This window comes from Arctopsyche grandis, chromosome 8 (genome assembly GCF_051622035.1).
Source record: "Arctopsyche grandis isolate Sample6627 chromosome 8, ASM5162203v2, whole genome shotgun sequence".
Taxonomy (NCBI): domain Eukaryota; kingdom Metazoa; phylum Arthropoda; class Insecta; order Trichoptera; family Hydropsychidae; genus Arctopsyche; species Arctopsyche grandis.
Window position 1 is genome coordinate 23,698,119 of NC_135362.1, and position 16,129 is coordinate 23,714,247.

The 16,129-nt window shown below is 36.8% G+C and overlaps 3 protein-coding genes across 4 annotated transcripts in view; 1 reads left to right on the top strand and 2 right to left on the bottom strand.

The window, feature by feature from the left end:
- Nucleotides 1-16,129, top strand: part of timeout (circadian regulator timeout) — a 295,646-nt gene that overhangs the window by 106,525 nt on the left and 172,992 nt on the right. The gene's annotated exons all lie outside the window — the stretch shown is intronic.
- Nucleotides 3,669-7,959, bottom strand: LOC143915459 (uncharacterized). Its single transcript, XM_077436123.1, has 2 exons — nucleotides 7,181-7,959; nucleotides 3,669-7,108 (listed from the first exon to the last, which is right to left on the bottom strand). The coding sequence occupies exons 1-2, from the start codon at nucleotides 7,798-7,800 to the stop codon at nucleotides 6,592-6,594; spliced, it is 1,137 nt and encodes a 378-aa protein (XP_077292249.1). The 5' UTR covers nucleotides 7,801-7,959; the 3' UTR covers nucleotides 3,669-6,591.
- The window catches only part of LOC143915475 (venom allergen 5.02-like), a 191,547-nt gene continuing 185,122 nt past the window's right edge, over nucleotides 9,705-16,129 (bottom strand). The window contains exon 7 of the mRNA XM_077436148.1: nucleotides 9,705-9,718. The gene's annotated coding sequence lies outside the window, so the exon portion shown is untranslated. The remainder of the gene's footprint in view (nucleotides 9,719-16,129) is intronic.

Below are 16,129 nucleotides of genomic sequence, written 5' to 3' on the forward strand. Positions count from 1 at the left end.
TACTTTTCAAACATAATAGTACAATAGCATACAAATAGAGTCAGCTATGGACAATCAACAAAATTTTGATACACGGTAAATTTGCGAGCAATGCTTTATGTAGGTAGCATTTACATATAAATTTCAACAAATTCAAGCTGCTAATAACTTGAATTTGTTAGAAACTGAGGGCGAAGATACCGATTTATTGGATCCTTCATAACAATTAAGCTAGAATAATCGGAAAATTCTAACAGGATACGGTTGATCTATGTTTTTTTAATAACCACAAGACCTCACCAGGAGCTTATTCGGCCGGGAATTGAACCCACGATCTACATATCTACTGGTATGCAATAAATATGTCTGCCAGTGAACTGCGTGGCAATTGTGAACAAAAAAAGCTTAATCTGTTGTTTAACAAGTTGTTCGTCGCTAACAATACAACTACGTCAAACAAATTGCCCGACAAATGAACACATGCCGGTTTTGATCCTTCGGGATTGTTTCGATTCGTGATTTCAGCATGTCGGGATTATGAAGTATGCACGTAGATATGTGTGTGTTTTCCCAGATGGCATTAGTAGTGGGTCTTGGCGGTAAATTCGGTTCGGTCGCGAGTTAAAATTGTTTTTGTCGCACGGCGGTGTTAATTAAACCTTTGGAGGCTTCGGCCGTCCCCGGGCTAATCTGTCGGTAATTAATTATATTTGCAGACTAATTTCTGCTCGGGTAGTGAAAGGTCATCACCGTTTCTGCGGGCCTCGCTTAATGTTGTATTAAATTATTGTGTTGCTAATTGCGTTTTCAGCGGTGGCGTTTCAATTTAACCAGCCGTTTTCTTTTGCACAGCAACGGTCCACCGCCGTTCGATTAATTGCCTCTTTATTGTTTTGGCTCGACTTGATTGCGATTTTTTTTACTTTTTATACTCGCTATGAACGCTTCAACTTTGAATTTTGAGTCTATATGTATGTATATGAAATGTCTATACATTCATTATCGGTATCGTCCATTATTGAACGAAGCCCTCTCTAATGTTCTTCTATTATTTTCTGTTTTGAGCAACACTCGTCTATACAACCTCGTATTCCTTGCTAATTATCTCATTTTTGGTTTTTCTTGCATCATTTCAAACTCTTTCGTGTACCATTAAAGCACCATTTAGTCTTATTCAATCTTCTAGCTCAGTGGCTTCCAACCTTTTTAGCGTAATTAACCACTTGGTACTTATTTACGCTAAATTGTACCACCATATAAAAATGATTGTATTTCATGAAAATTGTTATTGCGAGTGTAATTACATATATAGTATTTGCATTGTAAGAAATCACAATTATGAATTGCGGACTTAAGGGTATATCTCGCATCATTCGAGTCGAATTTTAAAAAACTATGTTCCTCGAAACAAGCACAAGTATCTCATAGAATTTATTTTGTAAGGAGATTTAATTAAGAAAATAAGATATATTATGTACATCTACTTTGTAATTTTGTGTTTTTATTAAAACCATTTATCAGCAATAGAATTATAATGGAATAGTAGATAAATATTTTAAACTTTGAGCATTTTATAATTGTGACTATGCAAATAACTTTTTTTCCACAAAATTTCTTGACAAAACAGATCCATTGCGTCTACCCTGTGTTCAAATTCCTTACCATGCAAATACTATATGCCGGATTTTCGATCATCGACTGTACATATTGACGTCGACTGTGATTAATATAATTTAAGATATTTTTTATTAATTATATAAAAAATAGTTCTATTATTACAAACCTCCTTTACGTTTCACTTACTATTACAATTAAGACGACTTTTTTATATCTCTCATCTCTTATCCGATCGTTTTCATACTTTGCCATATTGCTCATTTTAGTCATCATTTATGATTGTAAATTATTCATTCCCGAATGTCCGCCATTATTAATTTTATTTCGCGCACCACCAAGTGGTACGCGTACTACGGGTTGGAAATCGCTGTTCTAGTTAATGTTTCATACTTAACTCTTTACGAGTCTCTTTTCGTTGTATAGTTAATTTTTATTTAGTTTAAAATTTTTCGTAAATACTTGAATACTGCAATATACTAATAATTAAATAAAATACTGCAAATTGAGATAAAATATTACACTTATTAGAAGTAAAACTGGCTTACTTAAAATCGACTAAACTCCGTCTAATTACAATTTAAATTTATGTGGTAAGAAGGGGGAGGTAAAAGTAGAGTTGGGTAGTGAGACAATAGAGTACCTTTGTAACGTCCTACTTAAGTTTATCAAAGCTTCATACTATGTATACCGTCCGTATATAAGTTATACTTTAAATAATCAATTTGTCAATTAAAAAGGAATATGAGAAAATAACAAACCTTGTTATATTAAGTACTAGTGTTTTTACCCGGCTTCGCTGGGTATTTGTAATATAAACCGCTTAAACATGGCCAATCTAATAGTAGACATTTTATTAAATTTATTTAAATATTCATTTGTTTTTTTATTAAATTGAACGTCACGGATCTTACGAACCAAATAAATAAACATACAAAGTCTCTTTCGAAATTATATTTTAGATATATGAGATGAAATTAAATGAGAGTAAAGAGAGTAGTTTTGTCACCGTTTAAATTAGTTGCAAAGGAGTGGTAGAATGCCGCCTATGGATACCTCCATAGCTGCCATCACTCCGATCTGACACAAGATTCCGATGTAAATTTTAATGAGTTCGTTAGTAATTAAACCCCTCTACCATAATGTTGACGACAGTAATTAGCTTACTTCAATTTTAGCTAACCTCCGTGTATCGGTAATATATCAAAGCGACCTGAAGAATGGAAGCGGTTCAAAATCAGATCTCAATTTTTTGACGGGCAGGAATGTCACTGAACTAAAAGAGCTAATAAAGAGCCTGTAAAAATCAAACAAATACGCTGAAATTTTTGATTTTGTCTTTTTCACGTCTTATACTTCATATAAGTTTGTAAAAGTATTGATTTTTGAAAAGTTCATTGTTCATATCCCATCGAAGTCTGCCGTTCTATCGAGTAGGTTGGGTCTATGAAGCAACATTTGGTAACGTTCGTTCGTGCCTATATTGCCCTATAAGCGTTTCACATTTGACCGACACGGAACCCCTTTATAGTTTCAATTATCGAAACTTATTCTGGACCACGCGTGTGTGTATGTGTCCCGTGTATCCCACGGAATCGTTACAGCCTCAGCAACGACCCTGTTTTTCCACCGGGGTGGAAAAACCACCGTGTCTGCTTATTGTCACGTCGTCCGAAGAAGGCATAAAATGTTATTACCATATTATACTGGATCATCGTAAAAGCTTTCTCCGGAGTGTAGGTACGGGGGGAGGGTGTGATAAAAAAATACGGCGAATGCACCTACCACGTGTCCATGACACTGCTAATGAGCAGACTACACCCCTATAGGCGTAAAATCCATCTTGGAAATATATTGCGTTGTTGATTTATAGTGGAGACGCTTTGGTACTAATGCTTGGGGTGTGCGTGGATACGTTTTCGTAGATTTTTTTTCACAAATATCAATATTAATAGTACAATATAACCAGCAGCATAAATTAGTAGTTAGCGTGAAATGCTTTAAAATGAGTGGTCACTGGTTCGATCCCCGGACCGGTGCTGTTATATATTATATTTGATTTGATTTTTAAATGCTTTTTATTATTACGAAATTATGTTCACAATACATCTTATATCTATTTTAATAGCTACTGATCTACTGATCATTTTCTATTTTACAATTTTAATTTAATTTGGTTAGTAATCACAGTATTATATTATTCTAATGTTAATCTAAAGCATAATAGGAAAAAGAGCTCAAAAACCTATTTACAATCCTTATAAATGTTCATAATACATCTAATACATAATATTAATTAAAGACTATCTAAAGTCGATGACCTAAAGCAGATTGTGTTTAGGTAATCTGTGTTTATACCTGAAGGGTATAGACATTTTGTTGTAATCACCGAGACTCTTCACAAGTGTGTTAGTATGGTTATTAGTGATTCTTTCATAGAATCTACTGGTTAGTTTGTTAGTAATGTCTGTAACAAACGGAATATTATATATAGCATGCAGTTTTTTCAGGTTAGTATATATGGGTGTATTATAAATTATTTTAAGGGATTTATTTTGTATTACTTGGAGCTTGGAAAGGTTAGTATTCGAGGCGTTATTCCATACAGGTGAAGCATAGGTTAATAATGGTAATATGAGCGCGCGATATAATTTTATTTTATTTAGCGTTGATAAAGAACTATGGCGATTAAATATTGGATATATTGAGGATATACCCCGCATCGCCTTGCATTTCGCTGCCTCAATGTGAGGTGCCCATCTCATTCTTTTATCAAACGTTACTCCTAAATATTTTATTACTGACTGCCATTTCAGACTTTCTCCAGAGGGGATTTTCAGATCTGAACTTGGCTTATGTTTTCTAACACTAAAGAATATGGCGTCTGTTTTGGTTTGATTAATTTGAATTTTCCACTTAGTGAAGTGTTCAGTCATTGTTTTAATTGCAAATTCAAGATTTTTAAGAATAGTGTCTGGTTTTTTGCTACTTGTGAAGCAAGCTGTATCATCTGCATATAGGGCTATGTGACAGTTTTTTGGAATAGGTATGTCATTTATATATATGGAGAACAAGAGTGGGCCAAGCAAGCTCCCCTGCGGAACGCCAGCTGCGATTATTTTTGGAGACGATAATTCATTATTTACGCTAACCACTAGCTTTCTACGAGTTAAGTACGATTTGATGATGAGAATTAGGTAGTTTGGTATTTTGTTAATAAGGAGCTTATGAATGAGTCCATCGTGCCAAACCGTGTCGAAGGCCTTTTCTATGTCGAGACATACCATTCCGGTACTTCTCTTCATATTAAAGTTCTTCGTCACGTGTTCAGTTAGTCTTGTTAGTTGTTGGGTCGTGGAATGTCCAGTGCGAAATCCAAATTGTTCATTTATTAATTTCTTATTTACGACTTTAAGTAAACGTGTGTAGATTATTTTTTCCAGAATTTTTGAAAGCGTGCAAAGTAAGCTAATGGGTCGATAATTGGCCGGGTTTTTTGAGCTTTTATCGGGCTTAAGTATGGGAATTACGTTGGCTGTTTTCCAGTATTCTGGGAAATACCCGGTGAGTAAACATGCGTTGAATATTTTAGATAGTGAGACTAAAGCTTTAAATGGAAGTTGTTTGATTGTGATGTTATCTATTGAATCTCGCCCAGGTGCCTTTTTATTTTTTAAATTACGTATTATATTTTGGATTTCACACGGATGCACCAATTTTATATTTTTAGTACTGTTAGTGGGAGTTTTTGTGATGATTTTAATGGACCGGTTGACTTTATTATGCGTTGGTATGTGATTGTAATGTTGTGTGAGTGTGTGATGTTTTTGGAAGGATTTTGATAATAGTTCTGCTTTGTCGCAATCACGCGTCACTGAGATTCCTGCATCATCTAATGGAGGAATCGAGTTTTTTGTCCTGCGAATCGCTTTAGCTAATTTCCATAGAGAGCCATCAACTGAGCTCAATTTTTCTAATTTTTTAGACCAAGCTTCATTTTTGATTTCTTTGATTCTAATTTTAATTTGATATGTGAGCTTATTAATTAATGTTTTCAATGCTGGATTTTTTGATGTTTGCCAAATTTTACGGAGTTTATTTTTACTTTTAATTAGATTTGCAACAAAGTCAGTTATCTCTAATTTGTGTTCAATGTATTGTGTCTTAGGTATGTGAAGGTGTTTGGATCGAGTTATTGATTCCGTTAGGTGTATTATGGAGCTGTCGATTTCGGTTTTGTTTGTGAGTGTGGTAGAAGTTAGAATGGTTTGGTCATTTATGTACGACTTGAACTCTCGCCAGTTAGCTCTCCCGTAATCCCAACTATGCTTGATGATTTCCTCGGGTTTCCCGTCGATTGAGAAGATTATCGGGAGATGATCAGACGACAGGGTTTGAAGGGCATTTGGTGTCGATATTTTTGGGCAGTTCTTGACGAGGACAAGATCTAGTGTGGATGGTTGTGAGTTATTTGTGGGATAGTGTGTGTATGTATCCGGATGAAGTAAGATTGTATCTGTTAGTTGAATGTATTTAAAAAGAGTTGTGCCTTGTTGGTCAGTGTTTACGCAACTCCATAACGGATGTTTGGCATTAAAGTCACCAGCTACCACTACCGAACTACCAATGTTAAATATTTTGTTAAGATCGGATGCCAATAATCGTTTTTGGGGAGGATTGTAAGCGGATGCTACTATGTGACGGGTGTTGTTAATTGTTAGTTCGATGGCGGTTAGTTCTAAATTTTTTAGTGGCGGAGTTATTACGCGACAATGTTTAATTGACGATTTTATAAAAATGGCAACTCCCCCTCCATGCTGTTCTCGGTCTTCGCGATAGCAGTAAAAGTTAGGTAGGTTAATACGGATATGAGGTTTTAAGAAGGTCTCGGAGATTAAAACTATGTCAACACAGTACTCACCGATCGCCGACTCTAGTTCGTCAATCTTATTCTTAAGTCCACGAGCATTCCAAGCTAGAATGTTCAGGCGCCTCCCGTTAATCAAAGACATCGAGATATTCGACAAGCATGAGTGCCAGCTCTAGTTTGTCGGTGCAACCGCTGGCCTTGGCACGAATCTCCTGGAGGATCTTCAACATCTTCGTCATAGACGCCATGGAAGTTAGGTCTGTTGTTGGTTGAATGTTGGGATTGGTTGGTTGGTGGGGTTTTTTAGGGATATTTGGGATATTTGGTGAAGGAGTTTTAATGGTCGGTAGCTTTGGGAAGTTATGATCGTTAACGACCGGGATATTTTGTGGCTGCGCCACTGGGAGTTTCCAAGGGTTGGCTTTGACAATTGATGCTCGATTCTTCCTCGATTCCAGCATTTTCAGATAGCTCTGTCTTTTTGGACAGTCTTTGAAGTTAGCGGGGTGAGATCCTGAACAGCCTGAGCAGACAGCAGGGGTAACTATTCCTTGATTGCATTGTGCGGTGAGGTGAGTGCCGGCACATTTGACGCACTTGGCCTGCCGATTGCAGTTTTTCGCAGCGTGTCCATATTCTTGGCATCTGAAACATTGAGTAATATTTTGTGATTTACTAGTATATTTAACGACACTGACCTTTGTGTAACAGATGTACCGGATTTCTTTAATCTTCTTTGCCGATACCGATGGCTCGAAGAACACCAAGTATAGCTCGGTGGCGTTGCTCCTAGGCTCCTTCGTCTTCATCTGTATGACTTTGGTTACAGGGAATCCCTGTCTGATGATGTCATCTTTAATATCAGCTTCCGGCAATTTCGGCAAGCCACGTACGACACTTTTTATTTCCTTTTCCTCCTTCCTGGAAAAGGTATGGAATTGTCGGTCTGGTGTCAATCCATCCCGAAGTTTTTTAAAGTCTTCAAGACTTTTACATTGTATCTTGACATTATTTTGACCAATGTAAGTCATTGTGAAGTCTTTTATAAACTTCTTGATCGACTCGATCATGCTGCCATGAGTGCCAGTAGCTGTCATGATGATGGGCGGGATTCTTCCACCGCTTCTGGGGACATCGGAAACTTCCAAGAGCCCTTCAAATTTGTTTTTCTCCTGAATTTTAAATTCAGGAGCAACATCTTTCACGTTCTTTGCCGTATGTTTTGGAAACTGCCACTCGGTCTCCATCTGAGCGGTCTGAGAGCAGCCTGGTTGAGGAGCTTCGGTTGTAGTTATCAGTGTCTTCTTAATTCGCTTTTTCAGGTTGGATCCTCGCATGGTGCCAACATGTGTTCGTTTGGTGTTCGTTTTGTGGGGGGTGTTTGTGGTGTATGTTAAAAGGTGTGGGTTTTTTGACGGTATGGCGTATCGCTGTATTATGAGCGCTCGCACAGAGAGTACGTCTTCGGCACGTCCGTTCTCACGGAGCGTCGAGAGACGAGTGATATATTATATTTAAAAAAAAAATGAGTATGTATATAAAGTACCAAATAATCTCCTAAAAATCTTTCAATGCAAGTTCATTATTCTGTTTTTGTTGCTTTAGTATTTTAATTCAAATTCATAATAATACATTAAATAACGTGGATAGTCCCTTTCAAATCTAGGAGGGGCGGCTATCAACCCCAGCCATTAATTAATTAATTAATTAATAGTTAATTTAGTGTTCTTCAGCATCTCGAATTTCAGCGATTAATGTAATAAAAAAAATGCTGCAATGTTTGTAATTGACTAAGAAGGCGCATTGGGGTTTACCTGTAATAACTAAATAAATATACACATTGCCATGTAAATAAATAAATAAAAATACACACCAGGTAGTAAAGAGGGGAGGGGGAGGGAAAGTACAAGGATGTGATGGCTTTTCCAACGCGCATTATCTGTGTAACAGCCAGACAGACACTGGTATGCTGTGACGGACACACACTTAAGCATAGACCGCACTAAGCGACACTGCACTGCAGCGACGCAGCATGGTCAAATATTGTTTGTATGAAATAAAACGCACTGCGAGTGGCGCGACACTGCGCGTCAAACTTGCCTTTTGTACCAACTCTGATGTGCTGCGCTGCAACGCTGCAGCGCACTGTCGCCTAGTGCGGTCAGACGTTAAGCTTCAAAATCCACCGCTTTCCGTACATCTTATTCAAAGGTTTGGGCTATCCCGTCGGATTATTTTCTCACCATTCTCGAATATAATATGTGTGCGTGTGTGTATTTTTAAGCCAGCTTGCCTTCGAGGTTGTAATGGCCGTCGTGATACAAGCTCCTCCTCACCCGCGGTGATAAATTTATTACGAGGAATCCAGTAGCCGACATCATACGGGTTTAATAAAAGCGGGCTAAGTTCTAAGGTCTTTGTTTCATTAGGGGGTAATTTAATATGTGTTGCCGCATAGGGGTCGCGGTGTCTAGGGAGGGGGTTGGGGAAAGGGTGGGGGTTTTGGCTCCACTCAGCGCTCCGGTTTTATTTTACCTTTTGTTGGCAAGTAATTTGTCTTGCGGCCGCCTGCTGCTGCCAGACGAAAGGGTTCAATCCCTCAGGGCACGCCACTGCACACACACCCACACATGCACGTGTTTCCCTTCTCATAATTGACCGACAACACGATCGGATTATTGATGACGATCATCGCGTCTCCAGAATAATAACGCCAGACTTCAATCGAGGTGTGTGTCTGTGTGTTCTCCAAACACCTCAATGCGGCTTCAGATTTATGTCAACAAACCGCTTTGACTCGCACGTCTTCTGACTGGTTATTTGTTTAAACTTATCACATTTCTTATGAGTTTATGTACATAAGTACTGTTAGGTAACGCTCTCAAGATGCATAATAAGAACATCCCCCCATCTGACGTTGCGATAGTAGTAGGGGGCGCGACTTAATCGAGTAGAGTGTACGTCGGTCCTTCCGATTGATTTGAATGACATTGATGCTGCAATGTTCACTTGAGAGAGTGGACATCTTTGTACATATGTACATATATACATATGTATGTATGTATTTAATACACAGAGAGAAACTTACAGCTAAAACAAAGATAATAAAATAAATAGTTCAACATAAGCCAATTAAAAGTTTCTCCTAATAGCATAAAAATGAAAAATGGAACTTGCTATGAAGGCCGATAAAAAAGAAAAAAAATAACAATACAAAAAGAAAATAGTGACAAATTTGTAAATAATATGTATGTACATCAGGAATGATTTTTAGGATTTGTTAAGTCAGGGTTGTCAAGAATTTAAATTAAGTATTATTAATAGCATTTAATAATGTTTCTCGAGAAAGATGAACTGTTTTTTTATACATATTTATATTATCAAATGAAATATCAAATAAATTATGTATATACATGCTTTGAATTTTGACTTACTAATTTTTACGTGCAGTTTTGATTTCATTAAAAAATTACCAAAATTTCAACAATAACGATTTTTTCCCCAGTAAACCTCCAATTTTTTTTAAATTTTTGTCCACTGATAGATAGAAAAATGCTTGTGCCAAGTATTTTAAACAAGTACAAAGTATTTTATTTTAACATATGTATATACATCATATGCGCCATGACAGGAATTACCCCAAGGCGACACATATGGTTAGATAAATTTTTGTACATAAGTACTAACATTTTTTCAAACATAACAGGACATAGGATACAATAGAGACATCTATGGGCAATCAACAAAAAATTTGATACACTGCAAAATTGCGAGAAATTCATAATGTAGGTAGCATTTTATAAAATTCAGCAAATCCTAGATACTAATACTAAGAGCTTGTGAGAAACTGGGGGAGGAAACAGAACTACTGGATTAACAATTAAGCTAGAAAAATCGGAAAATTTTAATAGGAGACGGTCGAACTGTGTTTTTGTAATAACTACAAGATCTCGCCAGTATCGTATTTAGCTGGGATTTAAACCCACGACCTATCTACTGGTATGCAATCGCTCTACCAGTGGCGCTACGATGTGGCTCTGTATTGTAATCTTTGCGTGATACAAAGTGTTTGTTTTTAATGGCAGTCGTTCCTTTTTCGCGCAGTTTACCTGCACACGGACCCTTAACCCGCTAGTAACGAGATATTGTGACATCTCTGGCCGACGAAGGGTGAAATTTTCCCTTGGCGATTCCTTCCCTTATGCCATCTCGGTTCAGTGGCGCGCATTGTCTCGAGCAAGGAGTAAAATACTACTGGATATTTCGCCCCCTTTAATAACAACCATTCGATGCCTGCCGAATACCCGACGAAACGACACTGGCTATGTTCGCAATATTTTATTTTAGCGCATTTTATTATTTATATGTATGTATATACTTTTTTGTAGAATATGATACGCTTATGCGACGTATAAAATGTCAACACCAGGTATTATTTACTCAGTAATTTTATCTGGAGTAAGAGAGAGAAGGACGCCGCCATTCAATTTAGTATTGGGCCAAGGAGAAACGTGTTCGGAATAATAAGGGGGTTACAGGGAGGATGTTCTGTAAAGCATTTATAAGATGTTGTCCAATGTGAGGATCGAAAAAAAGGAGACCCGCAGCTATTTATTGATTTTCTTTCGCCTTCGTCGTCGTTGAAATCTATGTACATATATACATACATATGTATATATTGACTTTTGAATACCATGACCCGAATATTATATAAGAGCAGCTGTAGTAGACTCATTCATAATTCAAATCGCATATATTTTATATTCATTTAATAATAATTGAGCACGTCTGCATCGAATCGCAGTGTATCATTGGGTGTATTTACCTAGGGTACAGTGTCGGCCGTTATGATACAATTGAATTGGACTTTTTTTCATTTATCCGCCTTACAATGGTTTCAATACAATGTTATATAGGTTATTTTCAAAGCTGGGATGATATGATGAGGTAGAATATATACGATTTTTTGTATTTGTGATATCAGTGATGTGTTCATTTATTTTGAACCAATAGATATACTCATTTAATTTTATGTTATTTTATTTTTATACATATGTATATATACTTATCAGGAAGACTTAGCAGGTAAAACCTAATGCGCCTTCCTGACCATTGTATCATTTTATAAATCAGCAAATTCGAGATGCTAAAATTTCGAATTTTGCAAGAAATAGGACAAGGTTGCCAATTTATTGGAACCTTTTCAATGAAATCAAATAAATTGGAAACGATCGACCTGAAGTCACATACTCAGTGGAAAGCATTTTACGCTTATCACTATGAAGAAATACATACTACATAATATTTTCAAATAATAATGTTTATGAAAGTTGGTGTTTTTTTCCGCATTTGTCTTCAAAAATTTATACGGGATATCCTGAGGTGAGCTTGTTTCATAAATAGTAAATAGTTTAATTTATTATTGCCATCAATTTCGCTACAAACGTGCTCAAAGTTATAATAGTAATTATCACGCTGCCCACTGAACTATGTATATTATGTTTATTGTGCTTGTGCCAAATTCACGTAAATCCAACTGTTATACCGCGAATATTTCAGAACGGAACGATGATGTTATGGTGATCGCCACTGTACAATGTACACGTTCGCATCTTCGTAATAATGAGGCGTTGTCTAAATGAGAAAAATGCTTTTCCGAGCGCGTTTCGGCGCGGGTAATTTGATCTTATATTTCCATCGTTCGAAGTGGGCAAATATGGGCGGGGGGGGGGGGGGTTGAAGGAAAGGCAATTTTCCGACTGGAGATTATGTAACTTTTCTTTTGAGAGAGAGAGCGACGACAAGTTTGGAGCGACGCATCTCATCGCAATTTAGATAGAAATGACAAAAACATTGCATTTGTCCGTCTGTATGGGTTGCTCCCCTCCCCCACCCCTATGACGGCGCACGCTAATTCGACGGAATAACGTTAGGCGGTGACTTTAGAAAGACGGGGGATGATAAATGAAACGAAATGTGCGTGATAAATGAAATGGTTCGCAAAATATCCGCGAGTGTTGTAAACAGCATGGGGGGAAAGGGGGGTGGATGATGGGCGAATAAGTGGCAGTCGTTAGCGTTCTAGCTTTTTTCCTATTTTTCGAAGTATACAATATATGTATGTATTTTTTTGTGTTGAGTTTTGCTGCATATATATATGTGTACTAATTTTAAATAAACTGAATTAAATACTCAATTTGTCGACAATTATTTTGAAATATCAAGTATTCTATGCGAAGTGATCCCTGCTCGCCTCGCACCGCTACCATTCTCCCTATAGGCACCGCTACCCCCGTAAATCTCCACGCTCTCTAGAAATTACTACGAAATTTCATTTCGTACAAACAATTTTTAATTTCGTTTTATTAAGTAAAACCTTACAGTAAAATTATATCACATATTATGTGTTAAGTATTAAGTAGTTAATATTATATTTGAATGAATTTATGTATATGCACATATAATATTTTAAATTGTGTTTTTAATTGTTGCAGGTGAGTGACACATTCATTACATCACAATTCGTAAGTAATCTCGTCAAATGTTATAATAAAAATGTATGCTTTATATGATATTCTTGTTACTATCTATGTACTTGCATCATGATACCTGTTTGCGTCCAATACGCAAATAAGTACTCTTAAAATTTTATATTCGTGTTTATACTTTTTGTGGTATCAACCGTCTTACGCCGAGCAAATCGCGCAGCATCCAATATTATATTAAATCTGTTTCATCTACATAATCCTGCATCATCGAACCTACTTTATAAACCAGTTCGTCGCGCCTCGTCTAAAAATTTCAACGCTTTCACTCAGGCCCTTAGACCCTTCCGTCTACTCTAGGGGTGGGCGAGACGAGGGTGGGTGGGGTTTTGTCTCGAGTTCGGCTACGAAATTGCCATTTTAAGTTGTCGCCCCAGCCCTTATTTATATTAACTCGATTCGCAATTCCGCAGGAGCCGATATTGCGTGTCGGACCCACCCGCCCACCTCCAAACCATCCCCGTGGCGTTTACTCTGGATAAACAATAATATGTAAATTAATATATTTATTCGGCACCCGCGCCTCCGTCATCTTTTGATATTAACTTTGCCGATCCGCTCTAAAGGTGGGCATCCAAGCAGGGATTTGTCCGCAAACAAATTGGCATTCAGGTTGCTGGCGATTGTAGCGATTCATTAGAGAACAGCAGCTCATCTGCTGATATATAAGGTTTTTATTTACAACACAATACATTTTTTTTAAATTTAATTTACATTTTTTTATTTTAACTTACATTTTTACCATGATGCCATTACGGGTTTTACCCCTGAGCAACATCTATGGTAATATATGTACTTGTACATATTACATATATATAAATTTATAGATTATAAATTTTAAATCATATTCAAATAGTGGTGACAAATAATAGGTAGAAGTTTCGCCAACTTCTACCTACAGATGAATTGGAAAACTCTGATAAGACAGTCACGAATATCCAAATCTGATCATCGGTCAGACTGCAGAAATACTCCGAACAAATTGTCTTCAAACGAAGTCAACCTAGGACATGAACCCGGGAACCTCGGTGGTTAGCATTAACGCAACCGCCGAGCTATACTGCTAGCTATCTATTTGTGTTTCTAGGAAGTAAAATATTGTTGCGTAGGGTTCAGGATCCAAATGAAAGGCAAAATACGCTTCACAGCATTTATTCAATGATTCAGGAGGTCAACACGAAACCACCGTGTTGATCTACCGTGTGTACCTCCTTACAAAGAACAAGTTGCACAGCATAGCTTCCCCGATTCATTAATGTATCTATTGTCTATGCACGTAGTCTACCCTGGCGAGTCACCCGAGTCTATGAAAACTCTAGTGTATCCTTTGTTCGAGCACTAACTGAATCCTGTTAGCCTAATCCGGATTCAAACACGAATGCACTTAGACAGTGGATACTCTCTCTCTCATGTTCCCACGCTACAATATTTTAAAAATATGAACAAACTTATAGCAATTGTAATAACTTATGAGCTTTTAAGATTTTATAAATATTTAGGTATAGGTAACATGTAAAAACGAAATTTGTTTTCTCTTTTGTAAATATTATATGATACCAAAATTTAAATGTATTTTACAAAAGAATTTTTTTCTTAAAAAAGATTCTCAAAAACGAAGTTAAGAGACTTTTCTCGTATGGTTACATGTTGTTTTAGTCTTGTTAGATATGTATGTACATGTATGTATATAGATATATAAAGTTATAAGATAGAATTAATGCGAATGGAAGACATATATGTACATATGTATGTACATATACATATGTTGTTTTGTTAATTTAATTGACCTGATTCCTTCAGTAGATTCAATTTTTTTTTTTTTTTAATTAATGATAATAATCTTTTTAGGTTGTCATTGTAGCCAAAAATTCAAAATTATATTCGACATATTATATTTAAGTAGTTCTGGAAAACAATCTGCATGCATATCTTAGCACGAGTTTTCCAAAAGCGCTCCGTTGCTCATACGGCAGATTATCATGTTGATAATCTTTTCTATATTTCCCATTGAGGCAATTTGAAATGGGCGACAAAGAAAGACCTCGTCTTTAAAAATGATGGAGGCCATTATTTTTAAATCGAAAAAGAGGACTTGTCCTTTTAGCCTTGTTATAGACCTGTGAATATCTTAAGGGTTTGCACGTTTCTGGGATTCTCTTCTCGTGTGCGGTAATTGCTCTCGGTCGGTCGTCGTTGCATCATCTGAGAGGTGTTTGCAGGTGCATGTAGAGGCATAGACAGACAGGCAGACACATGAGAATGTTTTGACGAGTCTCTTAAGGAATTATGTCGTACGTAGCTCGGGGTATTGTGTGAGTCGTGCGACTACACTCGTTTGAGTGTAGTCGCTCGTGTCGTTTTCTATGCAAACTTCAACCGCTCTGCCTGTGTACAAAGGAAAAACTTTATTTTGCAAAAGCCTTTCCACGTGTGTGTAAGCATGGTACTGTTCCGGTTATCCGCTCTTTTGCATCTCGTTGTGTGAGAAATTTTTGCGCTTTGCGATTGTTAACGAGGGTATACGTTTCGTAGTTACGTGAGCTAGAAGTGCTAAATAAAATCAGCTGTTTAATGACGATTTAAGGAGTACCAAAATTATCCGTTGTTCATATGATAAAACTCTAATGGCTGTGTAATTCGATTCTGGGGTAATGGCAGGATTGAATTGCGACATTGGTTTCTGTCATTCAGCATCCACTTCAGGATCAAAGTCACTGTCTAAGTTCTTCCTTTTTTTTGCTCGTGTATCCTCTCGGATACGTGAGAGCAAAAGTTTGAAGAGTTGCAGAACTTCCTTGAGAATATAAAAAAATGTTAGGACAAGTGTATTATGTCTGATGAGAAGTCCTTTTGATGGAGGGGTTTATTTTACATTGAAATTAAAATTTCTCTTACTTTTAGATAACTCTTTGTGTTGAAAGTTTTGAAACGACCGAGAAAAAGTGTTTAAAGAGTTAGTCGACCCCTGTATGTAATACTGATAACTTAGTAACAACAGGTCATACTCTTGAGGTGTAAATTTTCGTAAAAAGTTTGAACGGTACTTACATATGTTTTTTAAAGCAAATTACACTTTATTCTTACAGATTTTGTTGCGTCCTTTTTCCGTTTTCTTTTCGAC